This window comes from Chiloscyllium plagiosum, unplaced genomic scaffold, assembly GCF_037043375.1.
Source record: "Chiloscyllium plagiosum isolate Xiang-an unplaced genomic scaffold, Cpla_swu_hap1 HiC_scaffold_5, whole genome shotgun sequence".
Taxonomy (NCBI): domain Eukaryota; kingdom Metazoa; phylum Chordata; class Chondrichthyes; order Orectolobiformes; family Hemiscylliidae; genus Chiloscyllium; species Chiloscyllium plagiosum.
In genome coordinates, this window is record NW_028270143.1 from 78,060,943 (window position 1) to 78,087,933 (window position 26,991).

A 26,991-nucleotide genomic window follows, 5' to 3' on the forward strand; every position below is an offset into this window, starting at 1 on the left:
ACTGTTGTTCCCAAGTTCATTCCCCAGGCTTCTTGAATTCCAGTGTTTCAAAGGTTCTGCATCACTGATGCCATAAGTGTGTTTCCCACTGGCCTTGAAAAGGGCCAGTCACAAAGATCTATCCATCTGTGTCTGTGGCAGAAATTTCCCCTTCCCTGAGATCTGACACCAAGTCAAAAGACCGCCACATTACCCAGCAACAGTAATATTGTCATACACGTTAATCAACCAACCACATTGGAGGGAGTTTGGAAAAAATACTTCCACCTAAAAATGTTCTGCCCAGGCACAGTACAAAAAGACACTCCAAACACAGACTGGCTGATAGTCTCTCACTATCCCCACCACCACCATAAACAAATACACTCTAAGAATAAAGCTCTCAACATGGGAGACGCATTAATCAATAAAATACTTCAAAAGAACAAAAAAAACCATAAACCTGCCAGCTGAATTCGGCCAGCCCCCTATCATACTTGAATCAGCCATGAGTACACAGCATCCTCGTTCTTCTCTCCTCTGGCTAATTGCCTGGAATACTTGTGCAAGCAAATTGTGTGAGAACAATAAAAGATAGAGAGCAGAGATTTTATGAGAAGCAGATTGAAAGAATATCTTTAAAATAGGATGTTTTTATTCCAGCACCTTAGCTGAATTTCTTCATCTGAGGTCAATGTAATTTAAAATGCAAAACGAGAAAGTTCCTGTTTTCCCTGCAGCTTCCCAGGCCCCTAACTGGATCTTACCATTGTTAGTTCCTGACTCCACATACTCTTCCTGATCTGGCCAGCCTCGGTGCTGAGCGTGCTGCTTTACTGGATTACTTCAAAATGAATCTAAAAGTTACAATCCCTCCCTTAATTTCTAATCTTGTCAGCCCCAATGGAAACATTGGGATGAATCTTATGTCTTTTGATTTTTGGCTAAGCATCAGTTTCTTCAAATGTCATGTATGGTCTGTCTCTATGAGGCCAAGTGAGTTTTCTTGCTGCATCTTAGCAAACTCACTTCATTAACTACCTTCCCTTCCCCCATTGGCACCTATCTCATCCAATTCTAGACTTATTCTACCACTCATCGTGCCCAGAACTACTTACTAGTTTATTGCAAGTGGACTGGTATTCCTGGTGCTGGTGCTACTTTTAAATGGCCAGAACAAGCACTCCCAACCCAGAGATGCTCTGCACAGTTCCCGATATTAGCCCTGGACATGGGAGAGAAGGGAAAGTTGACATCCCGCTTTGTGGGCAGGGACCTGATGTTTCTGCCAGATGGGGTGGTGCATAGGTGGGACCTCCTCTTCCCCAACACCTAGTAGAGGCCAAAACAAACTGTGCCAACCTGGCCAAAAGTTGCCAGCCAGGTTAGTGCAACCTCAGCCCCCTGCGGAATGCACAGGAACTTCTCCACTCTACCAGCATAAATGGGGAAGTTAATGACAGGATGGGCAGTGGGTTGCCTAATGTATGGCTCCTCCCTCCTAATGTGGACAACATTCTTATTCTGACAGCCTGAAGTGGCTGTCTGACCATTTCCAAGCCCCTGGACTAGTATTGGAGGCTGCTCTTGACCTTACTATGCCAGACTCTCCTGACCAAAGGCTAACTCCCTCAACCTGACTGAGGATTGCTGACAAACTTCCAAACTTGCTGTCTGTGCAATATAGAAACACTGATATTTCTGGATGATGAGCAAGGTGCAAAAAGGCAAGACAAGGCAGAACTGTTGTTAGCATCCAGCTAGGCTCAAAGTGCATACACCAACACAGTAAACAAACAGTCTGGTGATGCAGCCTGGTCTAGTCCATGATCTGGGTGCTGGATCTTGCATACACAATCCTTGCTGCATCATTACAATAATAGTAACTGTTGCACCTGAAGTGTTTGGTAAGTGTATTGGAAATGTGTCATAAGGGTTCTTAGAGCCTGGCACTTATTGGTGCCAAGGCCAATGGGCATGAGGTGGATGTAGTTCTTTCTCATGGAGCATGCTCTGAGATGTAGGTGTCCAATGTCCAATATGCAGATCCTTTGGTGCAGAGTTGAAGTCATGAGGTACCTGCAGTGGTTTTCATGTCAAAACTTCTCAGTATCTAGTGTGTTTGTGGTACAATAGAAAGCTGTATATTAATGAAAGTTAACAAGGTTGTTAACAAACAATAAGCCCCCTCAATAGACAGTTTCTGCTGCCAAGTCTCACCTCAACATCTGAAACTTCATTAAAAGATACAGCGAGCTGCCAGAGGAAGTGGTGGAGGCTAGTACAATTGCAACATTTAAAAGGGATCTGGATGGGTATATGAATAAGAAGGGTTTGGAGGGATATGATCCAGGAGCTGAAAATGTGTTGCTGGAAAAGCGCAGCAGGTCAGGCAGCATCCAAGGAGCAGGAGAATCGACGCTTCGGGCATAAGCCCTTCTTCAGGAATCCCCCGAAACGTCGATTCTCCTGCTCCTTGGATGCTGTCTGACCTGCTGCGCTTTTCCAGCAACACATTTTCAGCTCTGATCTCCAGCATCTGCAGTCCTCACTTTCTCCTCTATGGTCCAGGAGCTGGCAGGTAGGACTAGATTGGGTTGGGCTATCTGTTCGGCATGGATGAGTTGAACCGAAGGGTCTGTTTCCGTGCTGTAAATCTCTATGACTCTACAAGTTGCTCCCAATGGAATTCTCATGTGACTCTGCTACATTTGCGGTCTTCTTGAAGATTGCAGCCGTAAATTTGATATAGGTAGACCCACCGTGCTATACAGAGGACGTTCCAGGATTTTGATCCAATGACACTGAGGAAACAATGACATGTTTCTAATCAGAATGATGAGTGACTGACAGGGGAACCTGCAGGGTGACGTTTCCACCTATCTGCTGCTCTTATCCTCCAAATGGTACTGGTTGTGAATTTGGAAGGTGCTGTTTAAGGAGGCTTGGCGAATTGGTGAATCCAGCTGGTTGTGGGGGGGTTGTAGACTTACACTGGATATCTGAAAAGAGCCAATCACTAGAGAGAGAGATGGATTTCAGAAGGAAATTAATGAGTCTGAAGTTGACCATGTGGAGCCCTGAATGAAATTATCATTATAAAAATTAGGAAACAGCGCCTAAATAGACTGTAATATTTTGGAGAAAGGGATGAAGGAGGCCGAATAAAATATAGAACTGAGAGTATCCATGTAAAAAAAAAGACAGGCATAACTTTAATACATGTGGATTATTGGAGTAGAAGGTTCAAATACAGAGGCATTTCTTTGACACATTCATCTAATTTTTTCCAAGAATACACAAAGCTAGTTTTCAACTTCACCACCTGAACAGTAATCTGGCCAAGCAGATTGACGCCTCTTCATAGAATTTGCCCATTTCAGTGAAATGAAAATGAGATAATACAACACTACACAGTACAGCACAGGAACAGGCCCTTTGGCCCACCAAGCCTGCATTGATTCCTAGTCCTTATCTAGACCTGCTATGTATTGCACATGCCTGGTTTCCTACCCTCTGTTCGCCTCCTGTTCATGTGTCTATCAGGCTACGCCCAAACCTTGCCAATATGCCTACCCCCACCACTTACACTGGTAGTGCTTTCCAGACACTGACCACCTTCTATGTGAAAGATTTTCCCCACACTTCTCCCCTAAAGATCCCCCTTCTGACCTTGAACCTGTGCCCTCTTATGGTTGATTTTTCAACCCTGGGAAAAATTCTCTGACCAAACACCCTATCTATGCCTGTCATAATTTTGTAGACCTCTATCAGGTTACCCCTCAGCCTCCATCTTTCCAGTGAAAACAATCTGAGTTTATCCAACCTTTCCTCCAGAAGAGGCAACATCTGGGTAAACCTTCTCTGTACCCTCTCCAAAGCATCTGTTCTTCTGGTAGTGTGGCAATCAGAACTTCATGCAATATTCCAAATGTAGCCTAACTAAAGTTCTGTACAGCTGTAACATAACTTGCCAACTTTAATATTCGATCCTCCGGCCAATGAAGGCAAGCATGCTATACGCTTTCTTGACCACCTTATCCACCCGTGTTGCCACTTTCAGGGATCTGTGGACCTGTATACCCAGATCCCTCTATGTGTCAGTGCTCCAAAGAGTTCTGCCATTTACTGTATAATTGCACCTAAATTTGATCTTCCAAAATGCATCAGCTCACATTTGTAAGGGGCAGGTGACCAACCCTGTAATTCGTGTAACCTGCATTTCAGAGAGTTCACTTTAAGGACTCCATATGCTGAATATATACAATGTTGTGGTTCTGCCTGGCAATTAACCTGCTGTGGGTCTGCACTCTACACTCACAGAACTCAATTGATTTGCTGTAACTTCTCCTGATTAACTTATAATGTTTTTCTGATTGAAATAAACTATCCCTGATGAGGATTGACCATTAGAGCATTACCACTAATATTGCAGACCACTGGATTACTTTACACACAGTGTTGATCTAAATCCAACTCTGTATGTCCCTGCAGAAAAAAAAGAGTAGAGCTGGAGAAACTGAAATCTTCAAAGCCACAGAAGGCAATTTAATTCTGTGCTAGTTTGATAATTGAATGGTAATAAGAAGAGATACACTTTGATAGGGTTAACCTCTGATACAATAATCAATCAAAACACTGGTTGTCACTGTTTATTTTGTGTCTATGGATTTTGTTTTTACACTGCAGCAAATGAGAAGGGTGACTTCATTAGACAAGCAGTACACATTGTGCTCAAATAGACATCATAACTTTGAATCATCCACCAACAAAATTGTTGGTTCTCTGCAATGTTAAACAATTCTACCACTGCATTAATATTCAATTGGCAAACTGTCATAGCACAGACTTTATGTTGCATATATACTGTGATCCACTCCATGTAAAAGAAAGTTAGTTGAACATAGAAAGTAGGAGCAGGAGTAGGCCATTCAATCCTTTGATCCTGCTCCAGGATCCAGTTGATCATGGTTGATCCTCTATCTGAAAGCCATATTTCCACTTTCTCTTAATACCCCTTGATGCCTTTAGTATCTAAAAATGTATCCATCTCTTTCTTGAACATATTTAGTGACTTAGTCTCCACAGCTTTCTGTGGTAAAGGATCTTATAGGTTCGCCAACCTTGGAGTGAAGAAATGTTTCCTCACTTCAGTTCTAAAATGTCTACCCCATATCGTGAGACTATGACTCCTGATTTTAGACTCTCCAGCCAGGGAAAGCATCCTCTCCATATCTCTTCTGTCCAGCCCTATTAGAATTTAATAAGTTTCAATTGGATCTCCTCTCTTCCTTCTGAACTAGTGAATAGAAGCCCAATGCAACCAAACTCTCATAGGTTAGGCCTGTCATCCCTGATATCAGCCGTGTGAACTTTCGCTGCATTCCCTCAATGGCACCTATTGCCTGTGTTAGGTAGGAAGACCGAAACTATATGCAGTACTTCAGATATGGTCTCACCAAAGTCCTGTATAACTGCAGTTAGAAATCTCTACTTCTGAACTTTAAATCCTCTTGCAGTGAAGGCCAATACAGAGGAACCTCGATTATCCAAAGGACACAGGCGGGGAGTATTTCATTCGGTTAATTGAATGCCGGATAACCGAATGCCAGATAAAATAGATTAGCCAAGCATCAGGACCTTGCAATCGTGCCGGATTATCCAAAATTCGGATAATTGAATGCCAGATAATTGAGGTTCCTCTGTATATCACTTGCCTTCCTAATTGCTTGCAACACCTATCTGCTTGCTTGCATTGACTGTTATATAAGGACACCCAGATCTCTTTGCACAACCACACTTCCCAATATATCGCCATTTAAATAATATGCTTCTGTTTTAATTTCAAAGTATATAACTTCACATTTAGCCATATTGTACTGCATCTGCAATATGGTTACTACTCACTCGATGCATCTAAATCAATTTGAAGCCTCCTTGCATCTGCCTCACAACTCACAATTCCTACCAGTTTTGTGTCATCAGTAAACATGAGAAAGAACAAAAGTAATCAAAAATATGAACAGACACCATGATGGGAGTGAAGGTGAGGCAGTGCTTTTGAAGTAATATCGGTATGAAATAACCACTTGTTTACACAACCGCCCAATATCATCAGCATTACATCAGAGACACTTCTGTTAAGCATCCTTTATGCATTAGCACTTGTAGCTTGGAATGGTAATAAGACAATATCAGCACTAAACCTTTGTGATTCCTTTAGATGAGTCTTGCTTTGCGGAACAATTTTTTTTATTAAGTTATTAGTGCCTGTATTCTCTACTTGTTGGTAAAATGGTAATGTATCGGATGACTTCAGACCTTTAAAATTTATTCAGGTCAAGTCGTGCTATTTTTAAGTCATGGAAGTCAGAATTTAAACATCGGATTCAAGTTTCAAGAAAGTCATTGTGGAATAGAAAAATGAGATTGTGTTCAAGCACAGTAGATTACTTTTACAGACTTCCCCACCAGTAATTGAATACAGTACTCAAATTAGCTGTGTTGTCTTCCTTCTACTTCTCCCTTCCTTCAGGTCTGCTGTAAAAAATCTCACTTAAACAGGAATCATCTTGTTACTTGAAGTGCTTTAGGGGTTTTGCTTAATTGTTTTAGTCTCTTATTAGCAGATTTCCTTGACATTATAACTGAATAACAGATGCAAGAACCAGACATGGCTCTGTGGAATTAAATTAGCCAAATTTAATTCTGTTAAAAGAGATTTTAGAGACTGGCCTTGTAAAGTAGATCGTCATCTGTTACAAAGAAGTATTGTATTTCTGTTTTATTAGGATGTATCACTTTAAAAATAATGGAAAGCAGAATCCCATTATACTTAAAGAAAAATCTACCTTGCCCAAATACTTTACATCCACTTCAATTTCAACTCCACCACAAATCTTATCACTTAATTTTCAACCCAGTGCTATATTCAGTTGTCAAAGACCCACTCAGTTTAGGTATTAATTAACACAAAGAATACTAGAGAAACTCAACAGGTCTGGCAGCAACTGTGGAGATGCTGAGTTTCTCCAGTATTCTCTGTGTTTGTTTCAGATTCCCAGCATCCAAGGGCATTTTGCTTTTATATATTGGCATTAATTAATTCAGAAATGATGTTTGTTTTTGAAAAATATCAAATGCTGTAAATAATGTTGGCTTTTAGTTTTTAAATACAATGATATAATATCGGTGTGTTATTAGCTAATTAGATAAATATACCATAAGGTATGTTCAGGCATTATAGTGAGGTGCTGGACCATAAAGCAAAGAAAGTTTCAAGTCTGATCCTTTATGAATCCATACCATCCAATAGGTCCTGAGATGATATTTTTCTGTTCAGATCTCAGATGCACAGCTCACACCCTGTTCTAAAGAATGCCATCTCCTGTGGTAGTATCTATTGTGTATGGCCTGTTGCACACACTGACTGCTCCTTATATACATCTTCACAGTCCTGAAAGCTTAAAGTCAAATTCTTTGGTAAGGTGGGGACCTGAGCCTTCAGCTTCATGTCCATCAGCAGCTATAGTGCTGCTGGACCACCGGAGTGGGGTGGATTGATAATGTAACAGTATTCTTCTTCAAAAGCAACCTAACTGTCCTGACCACATACTCAAATTCCTCATTTGATTGTGGGTATCTCCACCCACTTGAAACATGATTGTAAAATCCAATACTGGCTGCAGTTTGGCTGAAGAACTCATAAATGAACTATCCCCCAGTTTCCAACACAATGGAGATACATTCTAAGAACAAATAGATCAATCTTCACACATTCTTACAGGCTGGTGGGGTGGGTGGATATCAATTGCTTTTGTTCCTCCAGTAGGTGGATGGCACAAGTGTTACCATCAGCGATGAGATCCTCAATCTCCATGGAAATAGAGGACCACTGCACTGCTGTGTCCCTGGTGCACCTTTTCCTAGGATATCTTCCCAAAGTGAAGCTAGAATGACCAACTATTTATCAAACAGTAACATAATAAGGCCAAAAGAAATAGGAACAAGTGTTGACCATTTGGCCGCTCAAGCTTGCTCCACAATTCATGGATCATGGCTGATCTAACACTCATAGAATCCCTACATGTGAAAAGAGGTCAATCAGCCTATTGAGTCTGCAATGATCCTCTAAAGAGCATCCCATTCAGACCCAGACACCGACCCTTTCTCTGCATTTCATATGGCTAATCTACCTAGCCTGTACATTTTTGGTCTGTGGGAGGAAACCACAGCATCTGGCAGAAACCCACACAGACACAGGGAGAACATGAAAACTCCACACAGACAGTCACCCAAGGCTGTAATTGAACCTTGGTCCCAGGCACTCTGAGGCAGCAGTGCTAAACATTGAGCCACCATGTCACCCTCACCTCCTCACATCCACATTCCCAGTATTTTACCAATAACCCTTGATTCCCTGACTGATTAAAAAATCTATCTATCTCAGCGTTAATTATACACAAGGACTCTGCCTCCACAGCTTTCTATTACAAGAAGTTCCAATGACTCTCAAACCTCTGAGAGAAGAAACTCCTCCTTACCTCAGTCTTAGACTCAGAATAAAAGGATGGCAATTTATGTCCCATGAGGGGAAACATCCTCTCAGCATTTACCCTGTCAAGCCTCTTAAGAATCCTGTGTGTTTAATGAGATCATCTCTTATTCTTAAGTCTAGTGCATACAGTCCCAACCTGTTTGTCCTTTGCTCACAAAACAGTCCATCCATACAAGGGATCAGCCGAGTGAACCTTCTCCAATTTGCATCCAATGAAATACTAACTTTTCTTAAATAATTATAGAATACTTTTGGTGGTTAAACCATGTTTTCATGTTCAACCTGTTGGGCCTTTGTTCAATCTTCATCACAACACAATGTGTTGAGACATCTCTGGTCGCCTAACTGTTCTTGTTAGATCCAGCTAAGCCAATTATGGCTTGTGGGCCAGTGTACCACCATGAATTGAATGAAAAACTCATTTTTTGGAATAAACTCAAAATCATGCCTGGCAAGGCTGTCAGTTGTTTTTCTAGAGAGCATGTCTGCCATCTTCTGCAGTTTTCCCTGCATGTATATAGTTTCCTAAGTCAAAATCTTTGTAGTTTTGGAGTCATCCTTGCTTGTTTCTTCTTATCCACTGGAGACGCTAGAAGTTTCTGATCCATTTTTCTGATCACTTTGTGTCCAAGGATGTACGCTATAAATTGCTTGCAAACCTGTGCAACTGAGACAGCCTCTTCCATGCTTCTATGTATACTCACTTTATAGACTGGTTGGCAACACCTATCCTGTTGCTTCTAGCACAACACTGTTTCTAACCTTATAACTGAAGGATCAGCTGCTATGATTATTGGAAAGAATGGATCAGAGTGGACCAAAGCAGTCATGGATATCAACATGTCCTTTATCCTGTGAAAAGCATTCTCTTGATGTAGGTTCCAACACAATCCTGTGCCTTCCTGAGGAGTTGTCTGAATGTTAATGTGGTAGTTGCCTGTGAGGCAAAAAATTCTCATCTGGTTTACCATCCCTAACAATTTTTGGAGATTCTGAACCAAGTTCCGAATAGGATACTCTTTATTGGCATTAGTCTTATGAGGATCCAGCATTAAACCTTCACTGTTGACAATGTCAAAGATTTCATAATTATCGTTAAGGGCAAGTCTCGTTTGTAAACATTTTGAGACTGCATGCACTCTCCAATTATTCTCTTCAACTGTTTCCCAATTTGTCAACATGATATCCATGTGGTATTTGATTCTATCAAAAAAATCTTAAAAGTATTGGAAGTAGTCTGCTAAAAAATCTTTGGGGATGTTGTGATCCCAAATGGTAATCTGTTGAAACAAAATCATTCAAATGCAATTACAATTGCAGTACAGTATCATCATTCCTAGACATAAAGTGAATTCCTCCTGCCACTGTCTAGTTGAACTGTGAAAAGCCAAAACAAATTCAAAGAGTTTCATTAGATGTAAGTACAGCAACTATACCCGAGCAGCACTCAGTTAGATTTGTGACCAGGGAAATTATGCCAATCTTGACATTTCTACAAATTGTGTCCCATTAAGAAATGTGGAATCTCCCAGATGGATTTAAGGATTTAACATCTTTCTTCAATGTAATCATGTATTCAGCTCCTTTTAACCCTTCAAATAATTCTGAATATTCCTGTCCAGAGGAGCTCCTTAGCTTCTACTGTTTAATTCTTCTACCTTTTGAATAACAGTAACATGAAGATGTATCTTCCTGTTCAAGTGACAATTCTTCATTGTGAAGTATGTATATGTTTTGTAGTATTTGGCATCCCCTCTTTTGGAGAGTTGAACGTCGCATAACTTTAATATTATGCACCTGACCTCCTACACCACATAGTTGCACTATTATTGGTATAGACAGTGTTTTCTTAACCGCGGCTAATTATCTGATCATGTAGTGACAATTATTCTGGTGTCTAATTTCTCATGAAATTTGTGAGATGACCAATGATATAAATATCAACTTGCCAAGATGTAAGATCTGAATCACGTTTCCCCGGGAACAGTTTTTCTGCTGTTGTAGAATATTCTAATTTATTAACTTCCTTCTGACAAAATTTTAATTTTGTTAATTTAAATTTGCATCCTTGATATCTGTCAGTGTTTCATTATGAGGTGAGCATGGTTTTAATCTGGTTCAATTTGGTTTGATTTGGCTTACTTAATATAATTTGATTTAAATTAGCTGCTTTTAAAAGAGCTAGCTCATTTCAACCATTGCCCCTTTAAGAGCTGGCAGTTTGCTTTAATTTAGTTAATTTGTTTCCTTTTGTTTTTAAAAGAGCTAGAAATACATTATGAAAACAGTGAATTTGGACCAATTAGTTGATGTTCCCTTTTCCCCTCCATGTGAGAATGTCTGCATGAGGAAATAGTCCAAATCAAATTTGTCTGCTCCTATTTCCAATTTGTTTCATCTTTAATTTGTCAATCAACATCACACGAACAAATTATCTGATTATTACCGCACAGATGCTTATAGGAGCTTATTGTGTGCAATTTGGCTGCTGTATTTTCCACATTTCAACAGTGACAATACTTCAGAAGCATTCACTGTAAAGCATTTTGAAACAATCTATAATCAGAAAAGGCATTAAATAAATACAAACCTCTTATTTTTGAAATCTGTGTTGGCTACTTCAATCTATTTTCTATTTATCAAGTTAAATGATATTTGGGTGCTAATTAAAATTTCTAAATTATTTTCCTATGAAAATATCAAGATAAACTCACTTATAATTACAAGAATTATCTCTACATTCTTTATAAAAATAGGTGCTGTATTCTTCTTCTCATTATACAAATCAACATTTAATAATACACCAAAGCCTATTTGTAAGGGCCACATGGACAGCCTCTCCATTACTTTTAGGAACCTAATGTATCTCGCACCAGACTTGGGTGTTTTCTCTTCCGTTGGTTTAAGTAATTTAGCAAAACAAAAATCCTTTTAGTGATCATAATGTCACTCATCTATTTCAGAATTACTTCCTCTGTGATATTCGAGGGTGATATAAAGTACTAAGAATAAGCACTATTTTATAATCTTTAGCTACAAAAAGACAATTTTCTCCTCTTAGAGATCACAACTCATATTTAACAAGCCTCTTTTAACAGTCTTATTTATAAAATGCTTTATTCATCCTTTTGATTTTCAACGAAGTCTTCATACTTGCTCATCACTTTCCTTGGGACATTCAATATCTTATGTTGTAATTTCCTGTTCTCCTTAAATATTTTTTCTTTATGTTTCTTTATTATTATTGTATGCATTTTAAGTTGTTTTCTAACCCCTTTATTTCTCCATAGCCTCCTTAAAATTCCTACCTATTTTCCATCTATCGGTGAGGTCCCACTGTTTCCTCGCAGATTCCTATTGTAACCAGCTCTTTTGACTAGCCAGGCAATTAAAACCTCACAAGCCTTATGACTTTGATATTTGGATGGTCTTGCACCTACCTTCCATCAATATTCCCTCTAGGCTGCTTGAGTATTGAACATCCTTCAATGTGCCAGGCAGGGACGAAGAGACCAATAAGCAGGATGTGTGCATGCACTGCTGTGCTGCAATCTTAACAGGACCACATAGTGCAACAAGCAGACTACATACGGTTAGCAGAAATTAGAGGAAACTTAGCATTAAATCTCTCCCAGACAACCTGACCCATGTCACTGCTGTCCAGTTCAATTACTTCAAAGTGCTCACCACATTTAGCTAATTTACCAAATTTACTTTCAGGTAAAATTTTGCACCTTTTCAATTTTGAATATAGTATATTATTGCAAGAATTTCCTTTATAACAGCATTGAGGGGTTACTTACTGCCATGGACTGCAGTAGTTCAAAATTCACCTCCACCTTCACAAGGTCAGTTAGGGTTGGGAAGTAATTACTAGCCTGGCCAGCAATGTGTGCATGTTGTGATCAATAAGAAAAAAAAACTGCTTAAGGTCAGAAAGTACATAAGATCATAATCTCCCATTTTTCTCAGACACTAATGGAATTATCGTCTTTTCACAGACTTGGTGGTTGGTGCCTTTGGAGCTAGTAAAGTTGCTCTTTACAGGTAGGTGACTAAAAGTATTATGTGTTACCTATTTGAAGGATTGACCAAATAACTCAAAATGTAATGGAGTAGGCTCCTCAAGCCCGCTTGACAATCAATAACATCATGGTTTATCTGACCCAAGATTCAATTGCTCTCCGGGCCAGCTCATCATTGCCCTCAATTAAACCATAAGACCATAAGACATAGGAGCAGAAGTAAGGCCATCCGGCCCATCGAGTCCACTCCGCCATTCAATCATGGCTGATGGGCATTTCAACTCCACTTACCCGCATTCTCCCCGTAGCCCTTAATTCCTTGTGACATCAAGAATTTATCAATCTCTGCCTTGAAGACATTGAGCATCCCAGCCTCCACTGCACTCTGCGGCAATGATTTCCACAGGCCCACCACTCTCTGGCTGAAGAAATGTCTAAGGCTGTGTCCACGGGTCCTAGTCTCCTCGCCTAACGGAAACAATTTCCTAGCGTCCACCCTCTCCAAGCCATGTATTATCTTGTAAGTTTCTATGAGACCTCCCCTTAATCTTCTAAACTCCAATGAATACAATCCCAGGATCCTCAGCCGTTCCTCATATGTTAGACCTACCATTCCAGGGATCATCCATGTGAATCTCCGCTGGACACCCTCCAGTGCCAGTATGTCCTTCCTGAGGTGTGGGGACCAAAACTGGACACAGTACTCCAAATAGGGCCTAACCAGAACTTTATAAAGTCTCAGTAGCACAACAGTGCTTTTATATTCCAACCCTCTTGAGATAAATGACATTGCATTCGCTTTCTTAATCACGGACTCAATTCCCTGATATTGTGCTCTGTTCATCAAGGGCTAGATCGTTTAAATTTGTCAGGAAGAGCTGGGATCCCAACACCCACCCTGCTACAAATCGGTCTGCACTCCAAAAGACATCATCCATGAACAGCTACTCTCTCTTTCCTGGCACTCAGCTAATTCTGTATACATATTGTTTTTTATTGACCAAGGTATAACTTTGCTCACACGTCTGCTGTGTGGCATTTTATCAAATACCTACTGGGCATCCAGGTGTACCACATTAACAGTAGTGCCCTCACCAACATTCTGTTACCTTGAAATTGAAAATTTCAGTAGTCATTAAAGATGATTTGGAGATGCCGGTGTTGGACTGGGGTGTACAAAGTTAAAAATCACATAACATCATGTTATAGTCCAACAGGTTTAATTGGAAGCACACTAGCTTTTGGAGCGTCGCTCCTTCATCAGGTGATAGTGGAGGGCTCAATCCTAACACACAGAATTTATAGCAAAAATTTACAGTGTAATGTAACTGAAATTATACATTGAAAAATTGATTGTCTGTTAAGTCTTTCATCTGTTTGAATGCCATGATTGTTTCACTTCTTTCATGTGTAAATCGCAAAACCTTTTTTAAAAAGCTGCATTCTCAGGTTAGCTGTTAACAATGGTGATAGCTAGACAATATATTGAAGGTGTTAGCCCCCTGCGTTCTCTGTCTATGCCATGATGTTTAGATTGATTCTAATCTAAAAAGTGAGGTAACGGAGTTTTACATTAATTCATGCAGTTTTTGAGCTCAGAGGTCTACATGAATGCATGCAGCTTTTGAGCAAAATACAATGTAACCCTGCAAGTACAAATTCACCACACAAAATATATGTATGCATGTGGATCTTTGTGTGTGTGTGTCTGTCTGTCTGGGTTGGGGGTTGTGAGTGTGAGAAAGTATATGTGTGTGTGTAGTGAGTGTAGAGTGTCTTAAGTCTGTGAGGGGGTGCATGTGGGAATGTGTGTGTCTGTAAGGATGTGTGTGGGTGTCTGTGTGCACCTGTGTATATGTGTGTCCGTGTGTATGTGTGTATAAGAGTGCGCGCGCGTGTGTGTGTGTGTGTATAGTGCAATGGTGGTCACCTGTAATGTGACATGAACCCAAGGTCCCAGTTGAGGTCCTCCCTATGGGTACCGAACTTAGCTATCAGCCTCTGCTCAGCCACTTTTCGCTGCTACCTGTCCCAAAGTCCGCCTTGGAGGATGGTCACCCGAAGGTCCGAGGTCAAATGTCCTGGATCACTGAAGTGTTCCCTAACTGGGAGGGAACACTCCTGTCTGTTGATTTTTGTGCGGTGCCCATTCATCCGTTATTGTAGCCTTTACTCCCTAATGTACTATGCCTCCGGGCATCCTTGCCTGCAACGTATAAGATAGACAACGTTGGCTGAGTCACATGAGTACCTGCCATGTACAAGATGGGAGGTGTCCCCACGCGTAAAGATCATTAAAGATAGCAGCTTCCTGATGATCAATCTTGCTGCGCGACAACTTCGTTTAGGCTTCAAATTTGTAACAAGATCATAATTTCTCCTTCCTATGTCTGAGTTTATGCAGAGGTTTATTTATTTGAGTTAGACTGTGTTGAAACCCTGAAGAATATAAATATCCTCTTTGTCTATAGAATTACTGCTGATGCAATTTTTTAATTCACTTGACCAACCTTTCTAAAACCTTTTATCATTCAAATCTAGTGAATTGCCATTTTTAGCACCAAGAACTTTAAGAATAGTGTTAATCAAGTAATTGTCCCCACTATTTTGCCACACCTAACCAACTGAATTAGCTCAACTACCCCCCACTCATACTGGAATAGCTCCACAGAGGCCAATATCCTGTCACCAAGCCAACCTTTACGTACATGTGAAAAGTCTTTGACAGCCTCTACAGAGTCGGTGCTCAGGATGCCAGAATCTCCGACACTCCTCTTTTATCTGTCAGCCAGGGCTCCTTGATTGGACCAGATTAATGGCTCTAATCAGGGAGCTCATATTCTATGAGATCTGTCTGACTGACCTCATTATAGTCACTACACATTCTATCCACTCCATTCTTCTCAAATGCTTCCCATTCCCATTCATCACCAACTCGTTCCATCCCACTCTGCCATCCCCATCTCTCTTAATCTCATCCCATTCCTCCTGGAAACAGTCTATCCAGCCGTTGTTGTCAATTTCCCATCCTCTCCACTGATATTGTTCTACACTAAATGTCACGACCCCATCCTCCCATCTCATTGCCACCTCCAACAACCATTGGCATCTCCATATGTGCCTCATGTTCCAGATTCCTGCACATCTCATGTGTCTCTGTGTGCATCAGACATAGTCCACCATATCGACACACAAAACATGTGCCTTTTGCACTTAGCTAATGAACAGTTGGGACAAATTCTGAGTTATTATTTTGGTAAAAAAAAGTTTGTTTTACATTTTCCAAGACAATTTTGTTGTCTAAACCTGACATTGTTGCACTTTTTCCTATCAGATGTAGAACGATGAACTTTGAAAGAAAAGCAGCAAAAGTATCAATGAATCCATTACTGTCTTGACTGTGTATTGAATGAGATGTCTTTTGCAACCTATCAAGGTTTCCTTTGACAGAGTCTCTAAGATCTTTATTCTTCACATACAGGGCTAGGCCTGTTGTTACTGTGGATGCACAACTACTCCTGAACCCTTCAATCATAAACCCAGCAAATAAAAGCTGCCAGCTTTTGGGATCCGAGACCTTGGTGTCATGGTAAGGAAGTGATGATGACAGAAAAAATGATTTTGCACTCTGACATTGTATAATTTGTTTTACCATTTGATATTTGACCTGGGGATGTTGCCATTTTGTGTAATGTTGAGATTTTATAGCTATGTCAACTTGTTTCATGTCAGAAGTGAAATGTTTAATGTCAAGGCGCAAAGCGCTTGATTGTGACCCATTCCAGAGTCTGAGATTCATGGGTAACCAGTGCCATAAAAAATATAAAGTTCTACTGCATTAAGCCTGATTTTTGAAAACAAATTAGAAAAACAAACACTGCAGATCAGATCAAAATGTTTGCAAGTAAAGCATAAGAAGGATTATTTGCAGAAATTAAAGTAATTGTTTCATTTATTACCCAATTCCATTTTATAATAGCAGCTGATGCGTGCTTTGTAGGGTGCTGAGGAACACATGAAAATGATTAGTAAAAAATGTGCAATGGTGAATGCTTTTCTGATCTTCTAAGATAAATTACAGCATCTCTGGGGCCACCAAGGCCTTGCGCTGAGAATCTGTTGATGTGTATTTTGAGAGTTATGGAATGGGCAAAAGAAATTATGTTGATTAAATGCCAGAATGGAAGAGGCAGCTAGTGGGCTTTCTTTGACATGGAGGTAACGAAACGTTCATTTTGAAAGGTATGGAGAACATGCCCTCATAGAGGTTTGTTAATTTATAAAATGAAGTATAATTGGCGTTAGGGAGAACTTTCCAAGGGTTTCATTTGAAACCAATTTTCAGAACCAAGTGCTGTATTATGTACACAGTCATTTTCAAAACAGTGATTGCATGTTTCATGGAAAAATAATATATTGATCATGCAGTCCATCATATATTTTCGCGTATATTGTGTTCCTGTGTACCATAGTGTACACACAGTTTGTAAGTCATTTAAATGAATTACTGAAGCTGCGTGAGCAACATGGATGTATTCTGTACCGTTCTGAACAGCACCAAAAGAAACCATCCCCTTAAGGTGGCATTTGGCACCCATAATTCCCCTTGGTTATAGTATTTATTGCAAATTGATTTCTCACCAATTTCAGAGTAAATCTGACACCTCAAATCCACTGCTACCAGAGTAAAATGTTGTTTGCTTCTGGTGATCTTGTATCTTTCTGGATAGCTTTCTGGGTGAATGAATATTGAGTCAGCATTTATAATTGCCTCGAGGGAAACTAGGCTAAATGCTGTGAACAGACCCGAGAGTGCCTTTTAAACTTTTGTAAATGGAATGTAACAAATAGTTTCCTCTGAAGGGAAGTGATTGATGAAGGTCACAAGTCAATGTAGACTCCGTGTGGGTTCCAGCTGAGGCAAATTTCAGTCATACGTTATGCACAAAAAAATGGTCACAGTACATCTCGAATAAAGGCGACACCACAGGAAGTAATTCTTATCTGATTTTGCCCCACTGAGGATGTGAGATTTGGACTGGCAGGATATTTGTCAGTTGGAATAATCTGGGTGGCTTCGTCTTTGGAGAATAATTTATCTATAATGTAGAATTTCATAACATTTTTCACATTATGAAAAATCAATCTCATGAAAAAGCTTTGGCAAAGACTAGCTGATCGATTGATTGTGTTCCATCCTGGTATGATGTAAACTTCTCCATATTGTCACCCCTCCCCCACTCTGCTACCTCCTGGGAAAAGGGAAAAGAGAGGGAAGAAAACCTTTCAGCAAATTTAGGAGAAAAAAACTCTGGGAATTTTTCTGTGAACATTGAAAGTAATTAACCACATCCCAGGAGAGTGCTGTGACCAAGTGACACAACAACAGCTACAAAAGCTACCTTCTATACACAGATACTTTTTCATTCTTATGAACTCTTTCATATCCTATTTGTACATTTGCAGAAAATCCTACTCCTTTCAACTGGGTGTAATCCAACCAGTTTATTTGAAAACACTTGCTTTCGGAGCAATGCTCCTTCATCAGGTGGTAGAGAAATATGAAGGAGCAGCGCTCCGAAAGCTAAAGTTTTCACATAAAGCCATTGGGGATTATAACCTGGTGTTATGACCTTGTCCAACAACTGCACATCCACATCATTGCAACTGCTGGCAGAGGTTAATGATTGTGTGTGGTAAGAAGCATCTCACAGTCTCGAACCTAGGTCTGTGTTCTTACATGTAAGTCCTCTGATGCTCCGAAAAATGCATAGCCTTTCCACTTGGAGAAAATCAAATCCATGTTTTATTTTATTTTCAATTATTAACATGAAGTCAATGTTTTTCAAGAGTAAAGCACCCAGTTCTTTTATCCTGTTTCAGTTACTGGGATTTCAAACTAGTGATGAAAAGAGAAAGTGCTGGAGAAACTCATCCAAGGAGAAAGAAACAAAGTTCACATTTTGAGTCCATTCAGACACTTCCTCAGAACATTGTCACTGTATTAAAAAATAGCTGGACTTGGAATGTTAACTCTGTTTCTCTCTGAACAGAAGTTGCCAGACCTCTCCAATACTTTTTATTTCAGAGCTCCAGTAGGTGCAGTATTTTATTTTTATTTTTGTGTCAGCCTGGTGACCTACTTTGAATCTTTTACAGGCCCAACATGCAAGGTACTGGAACTGTGCAATGTATTCATGATATGGACATATTTATTCCCGCAATTCATCCTAACACAAAATAAACTAATGACTTGTAGGAAAGCAGTGAATGTACTGTAGCCAAATTTGCAGATGACACAAAAATAGGTGGAAAGGCAAGTTACGAGAGGGGATACAAATAATTTACAGAGAGATATTGAGAGGTTAAGTAAGTCAACAAAAAGTTTGCAAATGGAAAAATGTGAAGTTATTCAATTTGGAAGGGAGAACAAAATACAATTTAAATGGAGAAGAACTGCAGAAAGCTGCAACACAAAGGGACTTGGGGGTTACTTATATACAAAACATAGAAAGCTGGCACACAGGTGCAGCTGCTAATCAGGAAGGCTAATGGAATGTTGGCTGTTATTTCAAGTTGGGGGGTGGGGTGGTTGGAGAAAAAGAGTCGGAAAGTCTGACTGAAACTGCATAAGGTGCTTGTGAGACCACATCTGGAGTACTGTTAGAAGTTTTAGTCCCCTTATTTAAGGAAAGATATCATGTTATTGTGGACAGTTCAGAGAAGATTCATTAACATGATCCCTGGAATGGAGGAATTGTCTTATGTGCAAAGGCTAAACAGGCTGGGAGTCCGCTCTCTCGCTCTCTCGCTCTCTCGCTCTCTCTCTTTCTCTCCATCTGCTTCAAAAGAGTACCTCCTTGTTCCTCTAATAGTTTAGAAGAATTAAAAATGATCTCATTGAAACGTATATGATTCTTAAAGGTTTTGGCAGGGTAAATGTTGAGAGGATGTTTCCCCTGCTGGGAGAGTCTTCAACCAATCTCAGAATTAAGATGCACCAATTTAAGACTGAGCTGAGGAAGAACCTCTTCTCTCAGAGGATTGCGAATCTTTGGAACTCCTTGTCACAGAGAGCTGTGGGAGCAATATCCTTGTGTATATTTAAGGCTGAGACAGTTAGATTCCTGATCATTTGGGAACAAGTGTTTCAGGGAAATGCAGGAAAGTGGATGTGAGGAATGTCAGATCAACCATGATCTTATTGAATGACAGAGCAGGCTCAAGGGGCTGAATGACCTACTCTCGTTCCTATTTCTTATGGTCTTGTGGTTGATGGTTACCCTATTCATTTCATAAGAATCTAACAACACTAACCTTCAAAGAAGCATGCATAATAAAATCTGTAAATCTTTCCCTCATTCAACTCCATATAATGGATCTCTGCTTGAAGCTGCCCTATCCAAGTTTAAGAGGTTTCATTTGTCTGTGTTAAATGACATTTGTTGGATACAGTTCCATTGCCGCATCTCATCTAAATCTGCATGCAGTCTAAAAGACTATTTGCATAATTCCTATTCAGTCTTTCCTTTCTTTACAAAGGTTGTACCATGACCATAGAACAAATATTGTTGTGTAGTATTGCTATCTGAAACCATGTACTTGGCAAACAATAATGCAGTTGCAATACTTGGACCAGTTTGAAATTTGAATCTCATGGCCAAGCATATTCCACAGCAATAAGGCTTATCCTTATTGTTTTTGCATTGTTGTGGAATTATGAAATGCATGTATTTGCTAATAAAAATTATATTAAACATGATAGAATATTAATGTAATGATTAGTTATGTTTTTGATGCATCATGGCACAAAGGTGTGAGTTCACATTGAAACTTCTTCTTGCTGTGAATGGCTAGTCTTGGTCTGGCTGCCAAAAAGGCTGGTAAATGGAGGTAAGGTGCCGTTTTGTGTTAACAGCAAGGCAAACCAGACAAGCTGTTCCATAGAGCTTTCTTTGGACCTTCTGTCCTTTTAATCTCTCAATTTAGTGAAACCTTAATATTCCTTGTCTGTCAACATTTAATTGTGAATGATGTATGTCATGGAGGAACCTAAACAAATTACAATAACATAACAGTAGGATGGAAATATGTGGGCTGCCTCTGCCTTTTCATTTATTTTTAATAGCAGAACCTTCAAACACAGTGAGATGCTCTTTAGTCCACTGTGTCTGTGCTGATTGTTTCCTGGAGCAATTAAGACTAATCCCACTGTTATAGTCTTTCTCTCTCTCTCTCTCTGCCACCTGTCTCTTCAACTGCTTCAAGAGAGTATCTCCTTGTTCCTTTAATAGTTTCTGTGGCATAGCAAATGGACCATTGTTAATTATTACAAGCGACATGGAGTATAAAAGTGGGGAAGTTTGCTACAGTTCTAGACTGGCTAGATTTTACATGGTCACTCTGAAGGTGTTCTCGTTGGGGTGGGCATGTTTTGTTGAGGTGACCAGCCCACCACCTTCCCACCAAACTCTCCCAACCCCTCCAATCTGATTCCATAACACAGAGAACCCCATTCACTACATTTAAACATGATTTGGAGGAGCCGGTGTTGGACTGGGATGAACAAAATTAAAAATCACACAACGCCAGGTTATAGTCCAACAGGTTTATTTGGAAGCATTAGCTTTCCGAGCGCTGCTCCTTCATCAGGTGGTTGTGAAGCAAGGCCTAAGAATTTATAGCAAAATATTACAGTGATACAATGATACATTGAACAAACCTAGATTGTTAAGACTTTCATCTTTTAGAATGGATTTGCTGGTTTCTGTTCTTTAATTTGTAAATCCCAGAAATTCTTTTAATCACATTCTCAAGATAATTTAAGGTTTTATAACCAAAACATGACATCTCAGCTCAGACATTGCCTTTAAAGGTGTGAGTCAGACCAATCTTGAATCTATTTCCAAAGTGGAATTTACAAATATTACATGGATTCATTGACTGTATTGACTGCTTTCAGGTTCTGCATTTTTTGAGCAAAATAGAATGTATCTACTAATATAATTCTGCAAATACACATTCACTCCATAAACTTATATGTGTGCATGTGCAGGAGAGAAAGACAGAGTGAGTGTGTGCATGTGAGAGTGAGTGCACGTGAGAGAGTGTGTGCTTGCGTGTGTGCGAGTGTGATGGGGCATAAGCCTGTGAGAGGGTGCATGTGTGGGTGTGAATGTGGGAGGTGTATGTGTGAGGGTATGAGAGGGAACTTGTGTGTAAGAGAGGGTCTGTGTGATTGTGTGAGTATATAAGAGTGTGTGTCTGTGTGTGAGAGAGTATAGTGCAGTGGGGTCACCTGTGGTGTGACATGAACCCAAGGTCCCAGTTGAGGCCATCCCGTGGGTACTGAACTTGGCTATCAACCTCTGCACAGCCACTCTGCATTGTTGCCTGTCCTGAAGTCCACCTTGGAGGATGGTCACCCGAAGGTCTGAGGCCGAATGTCCCAGACCGCTGAATTATTCCCTAACTGGGAGGGAACACCCTTGCCTGGTAATTGTTGTGCGGTGTCCATTCATCTGTTGTCGTAGCATCTGCTTGGTCTCACCAATGTACCATGCCTCGGAACATCCTTGGCTGCAGCGTATGAGATAGACAATGTTGGCCAAGTCACATGAGTACTTGCCGTGTACGTGGTGGGTGGTGCCCCCAAGTATAATGGTGGTCTCCATGTCAACACTCTGACACATCTTGCAGTGGTTGCCATGATAGGGTTGTACGGTGTTGTGGTTGATATTATCCTGAAGGCTGGGCAGTTTGCTATGGACAATGATCTGTTTAAGGTTTGGTGGTTCTTTAAAGGTGAGAAGTGGAGGTGTAGGGAAGGTCTTAACATATGTAAACAAACAGTGAAGAGCCAAGTGGGCAGACTTTTTTCAAAACAAAATTAAAAATCACACAACACCAGGTTATAGCCCAACAGGTTTATTTGGAAGTACTAGCTAGTGGGACAGGATCATAAGACACAGAATTAATAGTAAAAAATCAAAGTATTTTACAACTGATGCAATTTATTGAACACATCTAAAATGCTGTTAAGTCTTTAATCATTTAGAGTGGGTTGCGAGTTTCAATTCATTAATATGTAAATCCCAAAACTTCTTTCAAGTCACATTCCTGAGATAACTTAAGAAGTTCTGGGATTTACACATTAATGAACTGAAACCTGCAATCCATTCTAAAAAATGAAAGACTTAACAGCAGTCTACATTTGTTCAATGTATCACATCAATTGCATGACACTATGATCTTGTGTTATAAATTCTGTGTTTTATGATCTTACCCCACGAGCTACCTAACAAAGGAGCAGTGCTCTGAAAGCTAGTACTTCCAAATAAACCTGCAGGACTATAACCTGGTGTTGTGTGATTTTTAACTTTGTCCACCCCATTCCAACACAGGCACCTCCTTTTCAAAACAAAATTAATTTTTAAAATTGTGGGAAGGAAGAGGTGGTACTAGAGGATGCCCTTTGCACATCAGGGCACCTCATTCTCCCTGAAGATAGTAACACCCTTGTCCTCCCTGCATGACTTTTAATATCCACCCTCATTCACCTTACCCCTCCCATCCAACTAGGTACTCGGATCCACTGAGCGACAGAAGTCCTATTATTGATCAATGTTGCCTCAATACTCCCCACAGCACATGATGACTGTGAGTCTGGCTTATTCATTGTGCATCAATTTCCCTTTTGGGGGTGGTGAGTTGTCCACAGTCCAAAAAGCACATTGGGAGTACTGTGTTTGATTTTTGGCTCTTGATTTCAGAAAGGATATAGTTAGTGATACCCTTGAGGATGTCCATTCACCTGATTTCTGGGAAGATGGGGTTGTTTCAGGAAGAAAGGTTGAGTAGTTTGGGCCTGTGTTCATTGGTGTTAAGAATAGAGGTGATTTTATTGAAGCATTTAAGATTCTGAGGTGACTTGATACAGTGGTTGCTAAAATACATTTGGGAGATACTAGAACTACTGGACATTGTTTAAAAGTAAAGGGTATCAGGATTTCATATTTAAGACAGAAATGAAGAGAAATGTTTTCTCTCAGAGGGCCATTGGTCTCTGAAGATATAGCTATTTTTAACTATGACCCCACATGTTAGCCATTTCTGCCCTGGGAAATAGTCTCTGGCTATCGACTCTATCTATGCCTCTCATTATCTTGTATACTTCAATTAGGACCCCTCTCCTCCTCCTTTTCTCCAATGAAAAAAGTCCGAGCTCAGTCAACCTCTCTTCATAAGATAAGGCCTCCAGTCCAGGCAGCATCCTGGTAAACCTCCTCTGAACCCTCTCCAAAGCATCCACATCTTTCCTATAATAGGGCGACCAGAACTAGACGCAGTATTCCAAATGCGGTCTAACCAAAGTTTTATACAGCTGCAACAAGATCTCACGACTCTTAAACTCAATCCCCCTGTTAATGAAAGCCAAAACACCATATGCTTTCTTAACAACCCTGTCCACTTGGGTGGCCATTTTAAGGGATCCATGTACCTGCATCCCTCTGTTCCTCCACACTGCCAAGAATCCTATTTTTAATCCTGTACTCAGCTTTCAAATTCAACCTTCCAAAATGCATCACCTTGCATTTATCCAGGTTGAACTCCATTTGCCACCTCTCAGCCCATCTCTGCATCCTGTCAATGTCCCGCTGCAGCCTACAACAGCCCTTTATACTGTCAACGACACCTCCAACCTTTGTGTCGTCTGCAAACTTGCTAACCCATCCTTCAATCCCCTCATCCAAGTCATTAATAAAAATTACAAACAGTAGAGGCCCAAGGACGGAGCCCTGTGGAACACCACTCACCACTGACTTCCAGGCAGAATATTTTCCTTCTACTACCACTCGCTGTCTTCTGTTGGCCAGCCAATTCTGTATCCAGACAGCTAAGTTCCCCTGTATCCCATTCCTCCTGACCTTCTGAATGAGCCTACCATGGGGAACCTTATCAAATGCCTTGCTGAAGTCCATATACATCACATCCACAGCTCGACCCTCATCAACTTTTCTAGTCACATCCTCAAAGAACTCGATAAGATTTGTGAGGCATGACCTGCCCCTCACAAAGCCATGTTGACTGTATTTAATCAAGCCATGCTCTTCCAGATGGTCACAAATCCTATCCCTCAGAATCCTTTCTAACACCTTGCAGACGACAGACGTGAGACTTACTGGTCTGTAATTGCTGGGGATTTCCCTATTTCCTTTTTTGAAGAGAGGAATTACATTTGCCTCTCTCCAGTCCTCAGGTACGACTCCAGTGGAGAGCGAGGATGCAAAGATCTTCGCAAGTGGCAAAGCAACCTCATTTCTCGTTTCCCAAAGAAGCCGAGAACAAATCTCGAGCACCAAGTCTAGAATGGCCTCTCCCCTTGTCAGCCTGTCAATGGATTGAGTTAGGAAACCCTCCTGAACACACCTTACAAAAACAGCTCCATTCAAATCTTCTGCTCGAAGGAGGTTCCAATCAATATTGGGAAAGTTAAAGTCACCCATTACAACAACCCTACTACGTCCACACTTTTCAAAAATCTGCCGACCTATGCTTTCTTCAATCTCCCTGCTGCTATTGGGGGGCCTGTAGTAAACCCCTTAAGAGGTGACTGCTCCCTTGCTGTTTCTAATTTCCACCCATACTGACTCGGTGGGCAGATATTCCTCGACATTGAAGTTTCTGTAGCTGTGATACCCTCTCTAATTAGTAGTGATACACCCCCTCCTCTTTTTCCCCCCTCCCTATTCTTTTTAAATGCTCTAAACCCTGGAACATCCAGCAACCATTCCTGCCTCTAAGAAACCCATGTCTCTGTTATGGCCACAACATCATAGCACCAGGTACTGATCCATGCTCTAAGTTCATCACTTTTATTCCTGATACTCCTTGCATTAAAGCAAACACACTTTAACTGATCCCTTGGTTCCTTCCCAGGAAAATCCTTCCCACTAGCTGGTCTACCTCTTGCTATTGCCTCATCTGCATCAACTCTCACCTCCAGTATACAGCTCAGGTTCCCACCCCCCTGCCATACTAGTTTAAACTCTCTCGAACTACTTGAGCAAACCTTCCACCCAGGACATTGGTCCTCTTCCAGTTCAGATGCAACCCGTCCTTCTTGTACAGGTCCCACCTTCCCCAGAAGGCATCCCAATTATCTACATATCTGAAGCCCTCCCTCCTACACCAGCTGCGCAGCCACGTGTTAAGCTGCGCCCGCTCCCTGTTCCTTGCCTCGCTATCTCGTGGCACCAGTAGTAAACTAGAGAACACTACTCTGTTCGTCCTGCTTTGCAGCTTCCATCCTAACTCCCTGAAATCACTTTTTATATCCTCAATCCTTTTCCTGGCTATATCATTAGTGCCAATATGTAATACGATTTCTGGCTGTTTGCCCTCTCCTTTTAGAACCTTATACACCCGATTGGAGACATCCCGGACCCTGGCACCAGGGAGACAACATACCTTCTGGGAATCCCGATCCTGACCACAAAATCTCCTGTCGATTCCCCTAACTATCGAGTCCCCTACCACGAGTACTTTTCTATTCTGCCCCCTTCCTTTCTTTGCCACTGTGTCAGGCTCAGTGCCAGAGAACTGACTACTATGGCTTTCCTCTGGTAGGTCATCCCCCCTAGCAGTATCCAAAACGGTATAGTTATTGCTAAGGGAAATGTCCACAAGGGATCTCTGCACTGCCTGTCTGTCTGTCCCCTTTCCTCCCCCTAATTGTAATCCATCTATCCTTGTCCTGAACCTTAGGAGTGACCAACTCCCGGTAACTCCTCTCAATTACCCCCTCAGCCTCCCAAATTATCCGTAGTTCATGCAGCTCCAGCTCCAATTCCCTAACACGGTTTTCAAGGAGCTGGAGTTGGGTGCACTTCCCACAGATGTAGCCAGCGGAGATGTGTGCCATGTCTCCCACCTGCCACATTCTGCAGGAGGAGCAAGCAACTGCCCTAGCATCCAAACCCGACTTATCTGAACACCCACTCGGTACTAAAGTAGAAAGCTTAGTTCAAGTTGCTATAAAATTAATAACAAACTTATATTCCATAGAGGAAGTTTAGAATGAACCTTACCTTATTAACTAGGTTAGAGGAGGAGGGCGGGTGGGAGACACTACAGTTGTAGAGTCTCGGGTTTAGCCGCCTTGCTGATATATATGGTCACTGCTTTCCTTCCCGGCTGCCCCTCTGGTCCTCATCACTTCCTCTGCTGCTCCCACTCCTTCTGTGAAAGAGAAAACACCGGTGCCCACTACCGGTAAGTAATTTTTAAAAACTGCCTTACCTTAGCTGTAGTCTTCCGGTTCGTCTTACCTCCGCTGCTGCTCTCACTCACACTGTGCTCTTTATTTCTATACATTTTATGTTATTGTAGCAATACGATGAAGGAAATTCATCACAATATGCTTGAGGG

At 40.9% G+C, this 26,991-nt stretch overlaps 1 protein-coding gene across 1 annotated transcript in view; it reads left to right on the plus strand.

The window, feature by feature from the left end:
- Nucleotides 1–26,991, plus strand: part of itga8 (integrin, alpha 8) — a 207,770-nt gene that overhangs the window by 73,116 nt on the left and 107,663 nt on the right. Inside the window, exons 14-15 of the mRNA XM_043690322.2 lie at nucleotides 12,538–12,583; nucleotides 16,043–16,150. Coding sequence (XP_043546257.1) covers nucleotides 12,538–12,583; nucleotides 16,043–16,150 — 154 coding nt within the window. The remainder of the gene's footprint in view (nucleotides 1–12,537; nucleotides 12,584–16,042; nucleotides 16,151–26,991) is intronic.